The sequence below is a fragment of the Panulirus ornatus genome, chromosome 15 (genome assembly GCF_036320965.1).
Source record: "Panulirus ornatus isolate Po-2019 chromosome 15, ASM3632096v1, whole genome shotgun sequence".
In the NCBI taxonomy this organism is placed as follows: Eukaryota; Metazoa; Arthropoda; class Malacostraca; order Decapoda; family Palinuridae; genus Panulirus; species Panulirus ornatus.
Window position 1 is genome coordinate 6,581,488 of NC_092238.1, and position 20,820 is coordinate 6,602,307.

At 42.9% G+C, this 20,820-nt stretch overlaps 1 protein-coding gene across 1 annotated transcript; it reads left to right on the plus strand.

Annotated features, from left to right (window-relative positions):
* Positions 1 to 1,026: 1,026 nt before the first annotated feature.
* On the plus strand, positions 1,027 to 19,054 carry LOC139753888 (uncharacterized). Its single transcript, XM_071670845.1, has 5 exons — positions 1,027 to 1,179; positions 1,323 to 1,844; positions 17,401 to 17,595; positions 17,803 to 18,021; positions 18,245 to 19,054. Exons 1-5 carry the CDS (start codon positions 1,168 to 1,170, stop codon positions 18,776 to 18,778), a joined length of 1,482 nt encoding a protein of 493 aa, XP_071526946.1. The 5' UTR covers positions 1,027 to 1,167; the 3' UTR covers positions 18,779 to 19,054.
* Positions 19,055 to 20,820: the final 1,766 nt, after the last annotated feature.

Consider the following 20,820-nt stretch of genomic DNA (forward strand, 5'->3'; position numbering starts at 1 on the left):
AAACAACACCCAAATGATAATATCGATGATACAACACAACATGACGTCACTAATGCTTCAGTCCTTCAGAGGGCAAGACCATAAATCAGTAACCAGATTATCCGGATAATAATCTTAAGCTTTTATCTTTTTATCCCCCGTCCACCCACCCCACACAGTATATACATATATACACATATCGTCTATCATTATCATGATGATGAATAAGGCGCTCATGTAGCTCCAAAAATAGCGCCACAGTCAGTAGCAGGGACAGGATGGAGCACTCTGGTGTGCCAAGTTCTTCGACGAGACTGTACTTCGATTCCTCGACTGTCAGTGAGGAAGCCACGGCAAAGGCGACTTTTCACGCGTAGTATAACCTCTACCAGGCGGAGCCCGGTAACACCTAATATATATGAATATATATATATATATATATATATATATATATATATATATATATATATATATATATATATATATATATATATATGTACATTCAACGATTCAACTTTACGTCTGATTCGCCGGTATTGCAAGCCCGTTCGTCAGCGAGGTTTTGTTGCAAACAGGAGAAGAGATGAGCGTGTTCTGCAGACTGTACGGAGGACGAAGAACATCCCGCCGGTACCACCCGACAAGAAAGGCTGTGGAAACTAAGAGGCGGCAACTTAGCACTGGGAGGAGCCGTTCTGCTGGGCGTGGTCCTGTCTTCCCCACTGACGAGGCTCCGTTAGATTCTGCCGTCCACTCAAAAGCAAATAAAAAAAGAAAAAAAAATTAGACTAAACCCATTTTTTTTTTTTTTAGACGTTTCTGGTCATCTTTATAGCTCTCTCGAGCCATCTTTTAGCTGTCTTGATGTAATTTATCTCAAACACATTAGCATCAGCGTTGCATCCTCAAACCTGTTAGTATTTTAGGAGAAGATAAGACTAAGAGTCAGTCATGAGAGGCTGTGAGTTAGAAAGAAAAAAGAAAAAGGTAATGCAACACTGTGATAGCCATCAGTAGTCTCTGGAGGCTGACCAATCCCAAAAGGAATTTCAGAAGAGCCAATCCCAATGCAGGACATCTACGTGATCACGCTGGTCAGATCAGTATATATAGCGCCGTTTTCCCACAGCTCCTCACATCATCCCGGCCTGAAGAAGCTTCCTGCGTCCCTCTCACTCAACATCGAACATGAAGATTCTGGTAAGCCATCTCCTCTCCCTCAGCTGATGTTTCTCACCGGTTGTAACGTAAGCATAATAGACATATCCAGCGTCCTCCATCACACCATGTGAGGGAGGAAGTTACATATTTGTCCCCTTAACCCTCTCTTTACACCTATACAGGCAGCTATCTGTCTGCTGGCCGTCGGCGTCAGCGCCCAGGTTGGGTACTCTGGGATCATCAGTCCTGACGGTGTCAACACTCAGTTCTCCCACGACTTCGCCAGGAAGATCGTGCTGATAGGACCCTCCGGCATCGTCACCAGCTCAGGTGAAAACCGACAGCTGACTGCAGGCGAGGCTGCTCTTCATGTTGGTACCCAACCCGTCGTTGTGCCAGTGTCTCAGTACCTCTACCGCGGAGTGGTTGGTCCCTCCGGTATTGTGAGGCCTGATGGTAACAACGTTCAGTTCGACGGGAGTGAGGCTTTGGTCGGACCCTCTGGTATTGTGAAGAAGAATGGCCAAAACGTCCAGTTCACTGACGACCACTACAACTACCGCAGCAAACGTGCTCTTGTTGGACCCTCTGGCGCAATCCTAAAAGACGGCACTCCCATCCATTTCCGATTCCCAGGCACCTACGTCTTGTTGGATGGACCATCTGGCATTGTTTTCAGTGACGGCCAACTCCACCAAAAACGCGTCTAAATTTCACTTGACTGGCGACTTCAGTGCTGGAATGAAATGACGGCCGACGAACTGGATTCTCACTGGAACCCGGCATGACCAGTCATTCATGCTGGACTTCCACCTAATGCGCATTACCTGCCCGACCCACACGCCCAGCGAAACCCTCTCTCTCTCCAACCTATTAGTTTCCTGGTAACATGAGTACAAGGATCTTCTACAGTGAGGTGGGTGTAAGTGGGCACATAATACACCTGTACAAAAACAGAAGCTGCATAAATAAAGTCTCAGATCATGACGATTCTTTCTTTTCCCAGTGCTTAACTTCCTACGCCAACTTCTTTAAGGCTCAAGGAATGATGGAGGGCTAAAATGTCGATTTTAATCGACAACTGAACTAATCTTTTAGCTATAGAGTATGAGAAACTATAGCTATAGTGTATGAGAGAGAAGGTGTCATGTGAAAAGGGTTTATAGCATCTTTGGGATTACTTATCTCTACAAAAAGAAAAAAAATTAAAAGGTATATGATATCCCTGTTGCACTGAAACTGAGAAAGATGTGCGCATAACTTGTCGACAAAGATATTAACATGAATGGCATTTCGTATCGAAGAATGCATGAGATCAGTACTACTGAAGTATACATTATCAAAAAAGTGTACTGTCTTCGTTCACACTTTTACGAATACAGACACGAACACATATCCGCAACAAGGCCGGGCCTTCATTGAGACACAGAAAGGTTAATGAAAGGGAAACAGGACAGACAAGGGGAAGTACTCATGAATTTTGTAATAGTGTGAGAAACCTGTGTTTAAATGCGCCACGTCATAGGTATTGGGAAAGACATGAGACGGATGAGAATTCCAAAGCTTCGACGTGTAAGGAATTATATGATACAGTCATAGACGTTCGGTAAAGATGCTGTTCTTGAATATAGATCTTGCACGACAGGTAACTTCCTCTATTGTTCACGGAAGAACGAGGACCACCTTGAACCTTCAAGGGTGAGGACAGAGGTCAGACCATCGTACCCAGGTAGTAAGAATGGCATGATAAATTCCTGGTTATGAGCCTTCCCGTGTCGGATTAAAAGCACTGCTCACCTCACGCTCGGTTCGAAGAGTTTCTATCCAACAGGTCATTGCTATCCAGTACTTTGGTCATTCTATTTCGTATCTTCAGAACCTATGATCCATGTCCTTAGTCCTTGATCCATGAACTGAGTCTGGCGCTCTCCCACCTTCAACCTTGCCTATGTCTGGAGTGGTGGATACAATGCGTCCCAGCAATGCATCACAGTTCACTCCACTGTATACAGTATTTCACTGAAGATGCCATGAATCTTATACGTCGTGGCTCACGGATAATGAAGATCCTTTGGCACATTCGTTCTAATAAAGATATACAATTTAGCCATTGATTACGTTTCGATGAAACACTCCTGGACGCATCTCGAGAGTAATGGCTAATGGTCAGTGGCTTTGGTGATTTAAGTCGCTAAGTGTTCCTTTCTTCGTGGAGTCTTTGTCTACCCCAAGGAAGTCGTGAGGACTGCCTGCCTGTGTCCCATATTTCAACTGATTTCAATTTCCAAGAGGGGGAAAAAACCAGTGGTCGGGAGAATAAAAGAATGCGTGTGGGTAGGAATATTCCCTTATGGTCTATATTGCAGTAATGCTAAGACTAGAGGACGCGAAAATTACACACACACACACACACACACACACACACACACACACACACACACACACACACACACAAATATATATGTACTCGTTTACCTCTGGACGAATCTGTATCTATTCCCCCCCTCCCCCCCCTTTTTTTTCCTATCTAGCCTGTGCCTTCTACTCTATTTTACTCGCCAAGGGCGTCCAAATTACCCTCACAGTTACAAATGGGCAGAGCGTATGGTCCAGATCGTGGAGTTGATCGCTCTGAACTAGGTGCGATCTTGGCTCGATAAGTTCGTCTCCGTCTGGAAAACCCAGACTTCCCCTCCTTCCTGGAAGCTGGAAGCATTCCTGGAAGGTGCATCCCATCCTTAACACAGGAAACTGCTCTGATCACTGTAGCTACTACCGCCCCACCTCTCTCTCTCTCTCTCTCTCTCTCTCTCTCTCTCTCTCTCTCTCTCTCTCTCTCTCTCTCTCTCTCTCTCTCTCTCTCTCTCTCGCTTTTCCAGGATCTTTTGTCACAGTCCTCGACTTTTCCACAGCATTTGAAAGGCTGTAACACGTGTCTTTGTTTCCCGAACTTTTTACCTTTGGTTTTTATGCTCCTCTCTGCACTGCCATGCATAGAGCCTCTCCAATCGGCCCACTGCTGTAGTCGTTGATGAAGCGACTCTCTTCATCTCCATATCTCTCTCATCAGCGGTGACTGACTCCTCAGGGTTCTGCCTCATCGCTCAAGTCTCCCTCTCTCTCCATGACTGATGTTCTCCAACCTCCAACGCTATTCCCTTCACGTCGATAATTCCACATTATGCACTTAGACTCTCGCTTTACCTCCCTTACTCACTTTAATGTTCGCTCTATCTCTCGCGCTAAACACATCTCCTCTCTAAGTTTACATCTGTGCAGCATCTCGGAATGGCGGAGCGATAACCTGGTTGAATTCAGTTGTGTAAAGACCCACTTTTTCCCTATATATATATCTCGAATTATCATTCGTTTTCCACGGTTGAATTCCACTATACTTGCAATTCAGTAATATAAACGCTCTACCCTGGAACCCCACATAATCCGAACCTGTTGTTTCCCAAAATCTGAGAGGTATTGTATATTTTTCTTTTGCTCTAGGCTCCAGTCATGGACAGAAGTCCACCTCAAGGTCGGGCCTTAATTGAAACATAGAGAGAGAATTATGAAGGGGAATAAAAGAAAAGGAAAAGCATTTACGAATTTTTGAGAAAGTGAAAAAAAAAAAGCAATAACTGTCTTTTGAAATGTGCCAGACTTGAAAAATGATACTTCAGCCCCGTCATGTTGAGCTGATGACGCTATTACTCTCTTAAGGAGTTACTCTACAGAGGTTTTGCTCATCTCTGTATGGATCGATGCTCTCAAATCTCTAAGGGTGCCTCTTCCCCCAGCTCTACCTTAGCTAGAGCGGAATCAACAGCCATTCGCATTACTATTTCCTCAGCTATCACCTCTCTTCCACCATTTCCTCTTTTTTTTTACGCCTCTGCGAAGTAACTTTCTTTTCTCCGATTTAGAGATGTGATTTCGGGTCCCGCTATCTTGATGGGTTGGCGCGTTTCGCTAGATGCTGTTTCCTATAGATTCTTTGTAGCGAATGACCACACGAGCGCTAACCGCTCAGATGTCTCTCTCGCCCATCCTCGAAGGGTGAGGCATTAGAATTCCCTCTCTCTTCCCCTCTTCCTGCAACCTTGAGTGGAAGCAATTCAACCAGTTCTGACACAGACCACGTCACAAGTGATGACTATAACGTACTTCTTTGACACAGAAGGAAAACAATGTGGCACAGAAAAATAATACACGCCTAACAAGACAGTAATAGGATCATTCGTAAGCACAGAAAGGATTTAAACTCTTTACTTTACACAGTGAAACGATTTGAAACACATGCCATATGGAGCCTCATTTGTTTATGCAAATGGTACTTCTGCCTTGGACAAATATGTTCCCGTACACTAGGCAATAATACTCACCATCTCTTTTTATAACTCTGTGACTTCTCGACCAGACTAACGCACTTTCAATAGCAACGGTAAACGCAAGTGTCATTTTGATTTCCCTGCACTCTTAATCATGAAGAGATATGTCGAATATTTCGAGCTGAGTGTATATATAAAGTAAATGAAGTATCTACTTATATCTCAGTCCTTGACTGTCCAGAAACAAAAATGGAAGGAAAATAAGGCACTTAATATTCATGACACAAAAGTTACCTTGTTAAAGAAAAAATATATATGGAAAATCTCAAAACAAGTATATACATTTTGCCTGGGTTATTCTCTACCCAGCTTGCTATGCATATATATATATATTTTTTTTTCGTATTGTGCTGAAATTCTCCTGGTCTTGCTAAAACTCTTGAGCCTATGCAAATTTCAATTGTGTCCGAATGAAGAAGAATGCTAATTTCTGCAGAAACTTTTTCATTTCCTCTAAAAATGCTAATGGTATTAGGACAATGGCAAGATTTCCCAGTCCGTCCTCTTTCCCTTCCTCCCCTTTCCCAAGTCTCTCCATCATCTCCAACGAAGGGAAAGCCAATGCACAGAGCCAATCTAAAGCTCAGAAGGCCATCGATATCCATATCCCTTGGTAGGAAGAGCATACTGCCAACAGAGGCGCACCGAAATGGGGTATTTGTGGTTCAAATACCTGCTGCCATATTGCAGCGGGCGGGAGCTTGATTTGCCTTCGTCAGTAGCACGATCATCTAAGGGCGCCATAGACAAATCATAGTCGTCCGTTTTCAGAGAGAGAGAGAGAGAGAGAGAGAGAGAGAGAGAGAGAGAGAGAGAGAGAGAGAGAGAGAGAGAGAGAGAGAGAGGGGGGGGGAAACAGCATTATCTCTAAACTTTCCGTTGAGGATGTATCACTAAGCAACAAGTGACATACAACAAGTGACATACACACACGCATACACACACACATGCGTGTGTGTATGCGTGTGTGTATGTGTGTGTGTGTGTGTGTGTTTTGTATCATACCATCTTGTAATCCAGTAAACCACTTCATAAAGCGTTAATTAATGTTCATCTCAACCTCATCATACTCAACACCAAGACACTTACTGATAGTGTTGTACACACTTGTTCCTATTGAACAAAACCACCTCTGAAGCAGTAGACAGTTCTATACCACTACAGTCAACATTTGATTTGATGTGACTCATTTACTCGTTCTTCTTGGGCAACATATCGCGGGAAATAATGTTCTGTTACTTTATTAAAAAGAATTTGAGTGCTAACTTTCCTTTGTGATGTGCCCAGTCTCTGTCTGGTGCAGAATGGCTGAAGGAGAGATCTTGAAACTTTTTCTATAATACGATCCTCTGTGTATGAGGGACTCGAAACGTTTTAACCTTACAATTACACGCGTTATTAGGTCTGCCTTGTAATTAGATTTACTTTTCCTCTGCATGTTTTCCCCTGAAATGATTGTCGTCAGACTGTCGACGATATTAACACTCGGCTGGCGGATGAGCCCGAGGGATGAACAGACTCGTGTTATGAGGGACATTCTCCTCCAGCGTATCCTCTCTGGGCGTCAGGGATCAACAATATTGGCTGGGAGGAGGAAGAAGAGGAGGAGGAGGAAGAAGAAGAGAAGGAGGAGGAGGAGGAAGAGGCAGAACAAAGTTGTACACACTGGAATGGAGATCACTTTCCAGGGTGTCAAAGAAGACGAGTGTCGCTTTCCAGAGCGTCGAGAGAAAGTGACACCTTCCAGGACGTTGAAGGGCAAGTGACATCTCTCCCAGGGCGTCTTAGGCAAGTACGACCGGCGAAAGTGTCAAGGGTAAGTGACAAGGACAACTGGAATGGTCGATGAGGCTATATCATCACCTGTTGACGTGAGGCAGTACAGTCTCGCCGAAGAACATCTCACTGCATAGGAAGCCATCATTTCCCTGCTGTTTGAAGTAGCGAAGCCCTGGAGCTGCAAGCGTTCCTGGAAAAGGTGTCCTGGAGTAACACCCTTTTCAAGAAAGGGTTCCTGGAGCGATCATGAATAAGTGAATATATAAATATATATATATCGTTAATGCAGTGAGATTGAATAACGATGATGAGGCTTGAATAAATCTACTTTGCTGATGTCTCACATTTCATCACTAGACTCCAGGCTCAAATCCATAATATTTACATCAACAACTGAGATGACTTTTACTCCTCGTGTCGAGTAAATCTGTTTTTAGATTAAAGTATCTATATTTAATGAAGAGAATTCCCTTTGAACTGCCAGAACCAACGTTTAGCGTCCTCCCTCTAATGAAATGCGTGGAGGAGCACCTACCCTCTCTGGAGAGGCCCGCCCTTCCTCTCTGTGTCCAGGTTCCCCCTGACACATGGGAGACTCATAAGAGGGGAGGCCATTACTGATCGTCCGCGGTGATTAGCGTCTACGGCCCTTTGTCAGGGCCCCCGGAGTCTGGCTGGTTAACGATTTCTTGGCCCTCCAGCCCTCCTGCGGAATGTCAAAGCTTATAAAGCAAAGTCCTTTCATCGGGTCTACAACGCCAGCCGAACTTTCCCTTCCATGTATTTGCTGAGACGAGGCTATTTTGACATCCTATTATCCACAGATTTTTAAGAGGTTCTCTCTTAAAAATTCTAAGTTTGTCTATGACCTAAAAATGACTACCCTTTATCTCTGGTCAGTAAAGGTATGGAGTCCCTGAGATCTTGAATTCTACGAAGGACAGAAATAGATAAGATACCTTATCTATGTTCGCTGAGACGATACACGTAACTGAATACCCTAATCTAGGCCATCCCATGAACCTAAGCCAGGTATATCCAGTTTATCAACCAACCCTTCCGGGAGGATGAACAGCTGTGTGGACTGTGGACCGGCTGCCTCGAAGAAGATTCGAACGTATGCCCTCGATCCCCGGGTGGCCCTTGAATTCGTCATGGTCAACACCCCTTAACCACTACACCACGGTAGCCCTCTTCATCCACATCATTCATTATTAAGTACATCACTCCAACTGCTTTGTTTGTACATTAGAAGCCTTGAATTATTCCACATTGTTTTGTATATGGAATTCCACTCTGACTACCCTAGTTCGTGGATGCTGGTGGCGCTCTATCCACAGGCTGGCATTTACAAGATGAAAGCGACCAGCAGTTTCCCCTTCTCTCACAATCCTTTGTGTAAGCATAAACATGTCCAGGTGGCTGCTTAATCTATATAATGGCTTGTATTCGTACGTACGTATCTCTTGTCTCTGCTTGAAGTAAGATAGCAGAACATGTCAGAGGCTTAAGTTACTTATCACGCTAAGGTAGAGAAAAGGATATCGTCATGTATTCTCTCAGATGATATCTTAAAGCCATTATCTTACGTGAGTGCACGTCTGTGAGTCACCATACAGCTGGATCCATGGCTATCACATACCGTATGTGAAATATTGACAGTAAAAAAAGAGATCGACTCTCTTTTTATATAAATAATTCTAGTTTTTTTACAGTTTTAGAGGCATAGTGTGGGTAGTCATTTCCAGGAAAACGAGTAACAATTGAGTATTTAAAGAGGTCATATGATAAACAAGCAAACAATAGACAAGCAAAGAGCACCAAACATACAGGCTACAAAGGCAATAGAATGACATACAAAAGCACGTTATTACATCTTGTTAATATAAGTTAACACAAGTTAACAAGTTAAGGCCAGATAAGCATCATTCGGGCGCCGACAACATCTAACCCAGCGCATTAATCTGATCAGATCTGATTATTACTCCTACCAGCTCATTCATCCACCTCGGGTCATCCTGCCAACCTGTGACCTATACAGGTGTCTAACCTGAAAGTCAGACAGTCTGCAGCCACTCGTGTGGAACACACAACCTCACTCTAGCCTATGTGCTTTCTCCAACATCACTGACTTTAAGTACGCCTCTTCCACAATTTTTGACAAATGTGAGGATCGTCACATTAATCCTCTAACTGTTCCGTCATCTAACACACACACACACAAATGACGTCTAAGGTACCAAACACCATATAGCTGAGGTCGGGTAGTGTGGTATTGGGTTTGCATTCTACCAAATTAACAAATCGTCTATGTTTCCATCCACGCTCTGGATCTCATCTGAGGTCAGTGGCAGTAGCAATGGGGTGAGCGAATGTAGTCGAGGTAAGCCGCGTAATGAGCTATTATCCATTCACACACCTGGCGTCAATGTCATCACCCTGTGTTGGTAGATTTCGAGAGATCACAGTCACTGGGGATAAGAGAATGAGCAGCTATAGTCTATAGAGGCGCGACCAGACCATGGTAACACCTCATGGAGCAACGCACCCGCAAAGACCATTACTTAAAAGATATAACAAATCTTGATAGAAAACAGAAATGATTGACGTGGCAAAGTAATTCATAAATGGGGTAATTTAAGTCTTTATAGAAGGTGAAATCCTATGAGATCGTGTTTCCCATGTCTTTCAACTGTTCTACATTAACCTTAAGAACATTTACAGAAAAAAAGAAAATGAATATGTAGAAGCATCCTATTAGAAAACGCCGATAAAAATTCTTCCACCTGGCTCAATATTTTTCTCATCTACCGACTCTTGTACGTTTTCCTATCATCCACTAAAGTGAATGGCTCGGATAGAAAAACCTCCTCTTCTCTTACGGTGGGCCAACGTTCGAATCCCCCTCCCCGTTCGACAACTTCGCTTCTTTCAATTGTCTTTTGTCTTCAAGATTCACACCGTTTTCTTTACCGGTGTAATAACACAGTCTCGAAAAGTCTGGCCGATGTTCGGTCAGGGAGAATTAAGGACTCCGTCATGCTGACCTGTTATTCTTCTTCGAAGTCTGCCAACAGGTTAGACGCGACATAGTGACGTAACAGCTGCGGCAAACGGGTTTAGAATTATGATGACAGGTTTCTGGATACGATGGAAATTGGATGTCAAAGCTTGCGCGACTCGTGCAGAACACGGGAATTTTGTTTGCCTTCAAGCACGCTGGACTTTGAGAGAGAGAGAGAGAGAGAGAGAGAGAGAGAGAGAGAGAGAGAGAGAGAGAGAGAGAGAGAGAGAGAGAGAGAGAGAGACTCTAGCAAACAGATTTCTAAAGCTGCCGAGGAGGGCCAGGCAGGCAGAAACAAATGAACGATGGAACGACTTCAGCAGAGGATCCTTGATGTCTGCCTGGCTCCTATTAGGCCAACTGATGGAGTCGATATGATTACATCAGCGGACGCATTGGGAAATCCGCTCGTGTCTTAGCAAGGGAAAGACGTTTTCTGATGCGAACCGAAATGGCATGGGCGATTACGTTCCCCAGGCATGGATGCAACGGAATCAGTATTTCGTTGTATAGCAACGAACTGTTATATTTCTTTCTTGTATCTCCATTGGTGATGTGATTATTCCGCGAAAGTGCACTTGGGAACTTATCGTGTTTCATTTCTCCTTGGACTCTTAGGAATATATACTTGCTTAAACCTAAAGTAGCTATATTAGCCTTTGAACAAGAACTCAAAGAACAGGTTTAAACGATTCCCATCTACTTTTCTTTCCTGGGAGGGAAAAAGTGATGAGCCATAGAAAGGCTAGAAAATCTCCCACCAGTTCCCAGCAGATTTAAGGTGTTCCTGGAATGACGATTCCTTCAGGGAGACTATGGGAAGATTCTAGGAGGAGGAGGAGGAAAAGTAGGAGGAGGAGGAAGATGATGGCCTCCTCTGCACCTCACCTCCTTCTATCGAGGATGACCAAAAGATTCGAGTTATATGGATTCCTATCGACCTCCATGGAGGTCAGACCTGATCTTGGCCAGAGAGACTTTAAAAAAAAAGAAGAAATAAATGTAGCAATTCACAAGGCGAAAACGGACAGATACTGGAAAGTTTATGTTTCTGCCTCGCAGCAGCGCGTTCTTGGGGAATCGGTGCAACGAATTCGGAAACTTAGTCTGTTCCCAGTGGGGCAAACTTAAGAGGTCAGAGCGACAGAGTGGGGGAAACTTATCCGGCTTCCAAATCAGTCAAGGGTAACTTAGACGGCACCTAAAGTGAAGCACAGGAATTAAGTTGGATGGGAAAGTAGTTCGGGGTCTGAAAGTAAAGTTACTCCTTTGCCCAAATATGTTATACTTTGGAGGCTCCTCCCCTTTTCCTGTTACATGAGCGGCGCAGACACAAGGACTCGAGCCCTTCTCAAACAAGGACATTGAATAAGAATGTACAGCAAACTATTATGAATCTTTCCTTTGACATTCTTTCTATAGGTAGGACGACACACTGGTCCTCGGACATTAGAGCTTATAGTCACCAAGGTATTGTAAGGTCTGTGAACTGACCCTCTGCCGTCGGCCGCGCCTCCACTATCACACCTCTGCAACGAATTTAAACATGCCCTCGTCAGTCAAGGGACTCGTACCCTGATCTACTGCTAATACTACTAACACTCCTCTGGCTACACCACAGGTGATCTTTTGATACTCTTGTCTGAGATGAGAGACTAGTCAGAGCGGTGGTGTACTTGCTTAAGCAAAGGGTGGACCGTCTACCACCTACTGACTGAAGGAGATGAGAGAGAGAGAGAGAGAGAGAGAGAGAGAGAGAGAGAGAGAGAGAGAGAGAGAGAGAGAGAGAGAGAGAGAGAGTTGAATTAGGCCACTTGTAGGAAAGTTGCCCTCTGGACCATATTACTACTCCAGGAGGCCCAAGCTTGTCGTTTCTCCTCCCGGATACGTGAGAGCATTGGCATGCATGAGTATGGATAAGTATTCGTGTGTTTATGTACTTTGGCAGGCGAGAGAGAGAGAGAGAGAGAGAGAGAGAGAGAGAGAGAGAGAGAGAGAGAGAGAGAGAGAGAGAGAGAGAGAGAGAGAGAGGGGGGGGGGGGGTGATGTCATGATGGACTCACGTGGTGTAGTGGCTAGCGTCGCTGACGCATTCATGGTCAGGACGGGATCGAGCGCAGAGGTTCGATTCCTGGTTGGGGCAGTAGGTTCACAGCCAACACAGCTGTTCATCCTCCACTTGGGGTTGGTTGATGAAATAGGTATCTAGCTTAGACTGGGATATATATATATATATATATATATATATATATATATATATATATATATATATATATATATATATATATATATATATATATATATATATTGCAGAAGGTCACAGTAATGTGCGTGATCCAGAATTTCCTGATAGCTACGAAGGAAACTGAAACACGGTAAGACCCAATTACGAGAGCTGATTAAGGCCAATTATATATCTGATGAACGAACACCAACCATTATATGTTTAGCGAGCCGTGTTCTTCATTCTCAATCCTCCTTCACAAACACAATCAAAGGCTGCACTGACCTGAATCACAAGCGAACACTGCGACAACACTGCGACAACGCTGCGACAACACTGCGACAACACTGCGACAATACTGCGACAACACTGCGACAACACTGCGACAATACTGCGACAACACTGCGACAACACTGCGACAACACTGCGACAACGCTGCGACAACACTGCGACAACACTGCGACAACGCTGCGACAACACTGCGACAACACTGCGACAACACTGCGACATTCTCCCTCATAAATTACGCAGTGTCTCATTCTCTCCTCTTTTTCGTATGAACGTCCTCCTTATTTGTAATTCTTCCTCGCCATTCGCATCGACCGCTAATAACGCGCGCCCTTCGGATGCTCTGGCCTCGTGTCTACAGAACCCGGGAGCCTGGCGTGTCGAACCCAGGATCCTGGCGTGTAGAACCCGGGATCCTGGCGTGTCAAAGTTCCTTGATCAAGCACCACTCTTTGCCTGGAACAGTCGGTAGTCTTCGAGTGATTCCATCGCATCCGACTGTGTGAGGGAAGTGTACGGGTGCCTCTTGTGTGATGGTAACCTCACGAGGCACCACTCAATCACACCCAAGTTGTGGCTTCATTTGAATTTCAATCTGGCGAAGGATTCGAAGCATAACAAACGAGATTCAATGCTTCGACTACGTGCCACAGGAACGTAAGCTCACCATCTTTCGTCTTGTTGTTAGCTGACCAGCGAGCGCTCTTGGCTGCTTCTTCAACACCTACGTAAAGTAATACGACATTATTTAGAAAAGAAAGACTTTAAATATCAATAGCCAATTATTACAAATAACAGCATCATGAAGCACTATACTGTAAGTGTATCAGCTCAGCATATGCAGCCGTGGACAAGCAGTATCATAGGACCATAGGGAATAGCAGTTTTTCCCTTCTTTCCTACCAAACTGCACATTACAGAGATCAGTAACAAGACCACAGCATTACAGCAACCACACTTCTTTCTCCATATGTTGACACTTTAAGGTTGATTATAGCTCTTTTAAGTGTCAGTACATCACACTGAAGTAGACATAATTCATTCGTATGTCACTACGAAGTTCATGTAGGTTATAAGTACCTGACAGTGGCCCTACGGCATGTAGTTCATATGTAGAGTTTTATAAGTGAACGTAAAATAATCACTGAGATAATACATGTTGTAGGTATAATGGACCAAATTCAAAATGATTAATACAATACAACCTTGAATTAATTAATACGATACAACTTCAACGAAAGCAGAATATAAATCCAGATACATTTATCTCAGTATCATAATAACACCCGCAGTGCTGAGCCCATCAAACGTACGTAAGGCAAGGAACCAGCCAGACTATATCAAAATTCTAAATGACAGAAAACGAGATCAAGAAAATAAAGGAAGAGTCTTTGCAACGCTACACTTTTAATTTCTCTTCTCGCTGCTGGTGGTGGTGGTGGTGGTGCCTGTGGATTTGAATTAAACAAGGTGTGTGTGCTCTCTCTCTCTCTCTCTCTCTCTCTCTCTCTCTCTCTCTCTCTCTCTCTCTCTCTCTCTCTCTCTCTCTCTCTCTCTCTCTCTCTTCCCCCGACGCCCGACCCTGAGGGCGCAACCTCAGGATTATTAATCTCACGGAAAGCCTCCCACCTGCACCGAGTAAGTACTTGTTCACTTGCTGAGGAGGAGAATCACAACACCTAGGGTGCAGTCTTTACTTATCCTCCTCCTCCTCCTCTCTCCCGCTTCCTTATCTAATCTCCGAAACGTATAGGAACTCTCTCTATCATCGAGAAATCTTCGCCTCGCACAGCAGCACGAATATGATATATTCGTATCATATATATATATATATATATATATATATATATACTTTTTTGATTGTGTGCGTTCTCGAACCCCTTCTTTTCTCGACAATCAAGTTTAAAAGTCCTTTTTCTGAGAGATGGCTAATGACGGGAACTGAAAACAACTTACAATGTACCTCGAGAACTTATGATATTTACCAGCCAGCTTGGGTGACCGTTCAACAATGTATCTGCAGGCGCTATACCTAGCTCAAGCTGCCTGGTAAAATTACTCTCTCTCTCAGTGCATGGCTGGGCGCACGCACCGCTCGCTTTTAATCCCAACATCAAAAGCTGAGTAGTATCACCCCGCGGGCGGAACGCACCCCATGTGATGTAATGTCTTTACCATGTGACCCTTCTCTTTTGGCGGTGGAGTCGCTATCTTCTCTGGAACCAGTACTGTTGACGTTATCATATACCGTATACAGTGTAGGATGAGAGTACTGCGTATACAAGTTCCTCTCTGCTACCATTATTCCTTCCTTAAGTCTAGTCATTGAGGATGGGCGGTTAGAATGACAATGGGATGTGGTAGACAAAGGCACCTGGCGAATCTACAATAGCGAGAATTTGCTTTAGTGTACCCAGGACCTTCGTGTACGTAATAAGTGTGTAGAAAATGGGATGGTTCCTGGCTATTCGTCGGCTGCCGTTTCAAGTGGGAGCAGGGTAAGGTGGTCTCCTTTGAATAGAGATCCTCGGCGACGCTGGAAACTCGCTTTTCTTTCTTTTATTCTTTTTCTTTCTTTTCGTCGATGGTTATACACTTTCGTCGAAGCTGAGTTCTTGCTCGCGATCTTACAACTTATAAGTAGAACCTGTTAATGTTTTCTTTTTTTCGTCTTTGCATATGTACCTGTCCATCACTCCATACATATATATATATATATTATCCCTGGGGATAGAGGAGAAAGAATACTTCCCACGTATTCCCTGCGTGTCGTAGAAGGCGACTAAAAGGGGAGGGAGCGGGTGGCTGGAAATCCTCCCTACTCGTTTTCTTCTTTCAATTTTCCAAAAGAAGGAACAGCGAAGGGGGCCAGGTGAGGATATTCTCTCAAAGGCTCAGTCCTCTGTTCTTAACGCTACCTCGCTAACGCGGGAAATGGCGAATAGTATGAAAGAGAAAAAAGAAAGAAAATGAATACCAACATTTTTTTTTTGTTCACATATTCCTGATGTGATCTGTGAACCTCAACCTTCACATGTGTGTGTGTGGGGCGAGTATGCAGGCCAGGAGGCCAGTCTTCTCGTCCTTGCTTCAGACATTTGTTTTTGTTAATCAGTTCACCTCAGCCGGCGAGATATTCTGTTATATTACGGTCTCTTACTTTGCCTGAAAATAAAATTATCTATCAATAAAAAATTTTCATGTTGGGTTATATATATATATATATATATATATATATATATATATATATATATATATATATATATATATATATATATATATATACTTATATATATATACTTATATATATATATATATATATATATATATATATATATATATATATATATATATATATATATATATATATATATAAGTATGTATATATATATATATATATACTGTGCATTAATGAGTGTTGTGATAACCTTGAAGATTGCAAGCCGTTTTCCTTCAAGTATATCTGGATGGGTTCCTTCCTTATTTTCTTTTTCTTGATGTTTCTGTATTGCTGAACACTAATATCAACAAAAGTTCTCTACGTGTTTTAGTTATTGATGAGAATAGTCACTTATCGTGTCATGTTTGTTCCTTATTTCATCTGGCTTTCCCACTCATTTGTATATCCTGAGAATCTTCAAAGTTAATCCTCTTTTCATCAGAAAGAGATATATGTCAATCGTTAAATGGAAGATTTTATTTCTTTTCTTATCATTCGCTTTCGTGTAAGTCTCTTGAATGTTGGCTATCCTGGTTTGTCTATTAAAACTTACTTATAGGAGTGTATGATCTTCATAGCTGTACTTACTATTATATCCACTGCCATGCTTACTATGCTGTACATAATATGTAATATAATCAGGTCCGTCTTAGGGTATTTTTGGAGATATGTGTTCAGTGTAGGCATAACTATGATTACTTCGTAGCTGTATAATATGACATATATATTGCCTAATCTGCTATAGGCAGCGTGGACGTATACACCGTCTCTTATATAAATATATCAACCTTAAGATATATGATCATATCTGCCAAAAGTTCCGATACTATATCCATGTTCTATATAAATATATACTACATATAAAACATTCATGTCCATATCTTCTTGATCAAGCTTGCTAGGAAGAAGTTCCTTCATATATATGTATATGGTTCATTGCAACGTACATAGTCATGCCCAGCAGAGTTCACAGTTGGTCGTGTTTTGGTGTCATGTTCCCATTGACCTGTATCCTCGTTCTCGAGGTGCCTGAGTTACATCCGAGGTCTTGCAGACCACGATCAAAACATAAACTCGTCTACGGAGACATAAGTGGGAATATGATCTACGTAATTCAATAACACGTTCAACAGAATCCACATGACACTCTATAGATGTTGTCTTTAAGAGGATCAGTACTTAAATACCAGGAAAAGCATGCTACTCTTTAACACGTAATCAAACGAGTTTCTTACTACTCACGAATGTGTGCTGAATGACAAAAGATGTTAAGAATTAAGGCTTAGATTTGATTTTTCATCAGGAATGCTGGCTTCACATAAAAGTATCAATTCAGATATTCTTGTCGAGGATATGCTGTAGGCACGATGCTGTGTTCTTGTTGGCACAGAATAGTATAGGAACAATTCTCATATACCTGGCTCTCTTGGAAGCAGGAGGAACCGTATTGGATATAGGAGAAGTTCTGTCAGATATACCGGCAATCCCTACAGACGAGGTTCTGTAAATGTCACTAGTTTCAAGGAGGAAAAAATACACTTCCATTATTGATCATGAAAAATGTTTAGGAATGCTGTGGTTAAATCTAAAGAAAAAATGTCGGCAGGTTGAAATATATTACATCCTGCAGTCATGAACTATTTAACATTTGGGTTGACACTGAGGTTGCAGTAATGATCACGAGAAGGTGTGGCAGAAAAACTAGATCTTACAGACAATCATCAGGTCTGTCCCAACGTTGACCAATAGCAATGAGAATATCCTGATTCCAAGGAGCCACTCAGAGAACTGGGGATCACGTGATCATGCTGGAAGACCAGTATATATAGGTCTGCTTGTCCAGAGCTCCTCACATCATCCGGCCTGCAGAAGCCTCTTGGGCAACTCTAAGACCTTCGAACTCAATATCGACATGAAGATTCTGGTAAGCAGTCGCTTGTAGTATACTCGACTGAGAGAAAGATGTTGAGTTAATGTGAAATACATGTAGTTTTGTGATTTACCAAAGGGAGAGGGAGGTTGGTTTGAGTGTGACTTTGAACTGAGGAAGTGAATTGTTTTTGATAAGTGACTATAAGGTGTTAACACAGAGGAATGATATGATATTAACAGAGAGATGGTAAGTTCATCAATCTCTTTCATTCCAGGCAGCTATCTGTGTGCTGGCCGTCGGCGTCAGCGCACAGGTTGGGCCTTCAGGGATCATCAGTCCTGATGGTGTCAACACTCAGTTCTCTCATGACTTCGCCAGTAACATCGTATTGGTGGGACCTTCTGGCATCGTCACCAAAACTGGCGACAACCGACAGCTGACTGCAGGCGAGGCCGAACTCCATGTTGCCACCCAGCCTGTCCCCATGCCAGTGTCCTTCTATGTACAGAAGGGATCGATCGGTCCCTCCGGTATCGTGAGTCCCACTGGTGCAAACGTGCAGTTCACCCAGGCTGAGGCTGATAACACCGTCTTGGTAGGGCCGTCTGGCATCGTCAGGAAGGATGGCAACAATGTCCAGCTTGATGCTGAGCACCACCGTGCCAAACGTCATCTTATTGGACCTTCTGGCATGATTTTTGATGACGGCACTCAGGTCCAGTTCACAGAGGAAGGCACCTACATCCTGCTGGAAGGACCATCTGGCTACGTCCTGAGTGACGGTCAGCTCTTCCAAAAGAGTGCCTAACTTGCTGGATCTAGCAACTCAGGCAGTGTAATGGATGAAGTCAAGTCTATGGATCAAGCTGACGACCAGCATGAGAATCGTGTAAGTTAGCCCTTCCTGCAGACTTCACTGCAAGCTGGGGTGATTACGCTACTCAACTCTATACATGATCAACGATCCTCTTTTGTCTATAGTTTCCCTGATCACAACAGCAATACAATATACTGGGGATAAAAAGACGTGTTGTGTAACAAATGTATAAATAGTGAAGGCTGTATAAATAAAGATTTGCATGATTATGAGATTTTTCTTCCTTTAAACTCCTTGTGTCCCATCTCTACATCATAGACAAAATGATTTAATTGAAAGAAATATGGAAAATGAGGAAAAGATATATCTGAGCTTGCTAAATACATGTTGATTTTACATTCAAATGAGTGATTTTTTCGTATTTTCTCATGAAACTCATCATATGATTACTCTTCTATTAGTCTATGGTTGCTGGTCATGATATATAAATTGGAAAGTACATTTACTACTCAACATACTATATGGTAGTTGCATTACAAAGCTGTCATTCATTACAAAGATGTCATTCATTACAAAGATGTCATTCATTACAAAGATGTTATTCTTTGAGTATGATCCGAGAGACAGCTTTGTACGGTAGATTTAGGCTCCATAAACAAAGATTAACGAAAGAAGTCCTTGGAACCGTCAAGTTCATCACACCACTCATAAATAAACATATATATATATATATATATATATATATATATATATATATATATATATATATATATTATACTTAATCGCCGTGTCCCGCGTTAGCGAGGTAGCGTAAGGAAACAGACGAGGTATGGCCCAACCCACCCACATACACATGTACATAAACGCCCACACACGCACATATACGTACATATATATTTCAAGGTACATACATGTATATACATACACAAACATATTCATATATACATATGTGCATATTCATACTTGCTGCCTTCAACCATTCTCGCCGCCACACCGCAACACATGAAATGACACCCCCATCCCCCCGCGTGAGCGCGAGGTAGCTCTAGGAAAAGACAACAAAGGCCACATTCGTTCACACTCAGTCTCTAGCTGTCATGTATAATTAACCGAAACCACAGCTCCCTTTCCACATCCAGGCCCCACGAAACTTTCCATGGTTTACCCCAGACGCTTCACATGCCCTGGTTCAATCTACTGATAGCACATCGATCCCGGTATGCCACATCGTTCCCATTCAATCTATTACTTGCACGCCTTTCACCCTCCTGCATTTTCAGGCCCCGGGAGCTCAAAACATTTTTCACGCCATTCTTCCACCTCCAATCTGGTCTCCCGCTTCTTCTTGTTCCCTTTACCTCTAACACATATATCCTCTTTCTTTCCTCACTCATTCTTTTCTCAATCCTTCCTCCCTCATTCTCTACATGTGACCAAACCATTTCAACACAACCATTTTTGCTCACTCAACCACACTGTTTTTATTACTACACATTTCCCTTGCCCTTTCATTGCTTATTCGATCAAACCACCTCACACCACATATTGTCCTCAAACATTTCATTTCCAACACATCCACCCTTCTCCGCAAAACCCAATCTATAGCCCATGCCTCGCAACCATATAACATTATTGGAACCACTATTCCTTCAAACATACCCAATTTTGCTCTTCTAGATAACGTTCTCGCCTTCCACACATTTTTCAACACTCCCAGAACCTTCGTCCCCTCCCCCACCCTATGACTTACTTCCGCTTCCATGGTTATACCCGCTGCTAAGTCCACTCCTAGATATCTAAAACACTTCACTTCCTCCAGCTTTTCTCCATTCGAACCTACCTCCCAATTAACTTGTCCCTCAACCATACTGAATCTAAAAACCTTGCTCTTATTCACATTTACTCTCAGTTTTCTTTTTTTACACACTTTACCAAAAATGCATCCCACGTATTCTCTGCGTGTCGTAAAAGAGGACTGGGGGCTGGAAAATCCTTTGTAATGTAGCTAACATGTAGTATGATGAGTAATAAAT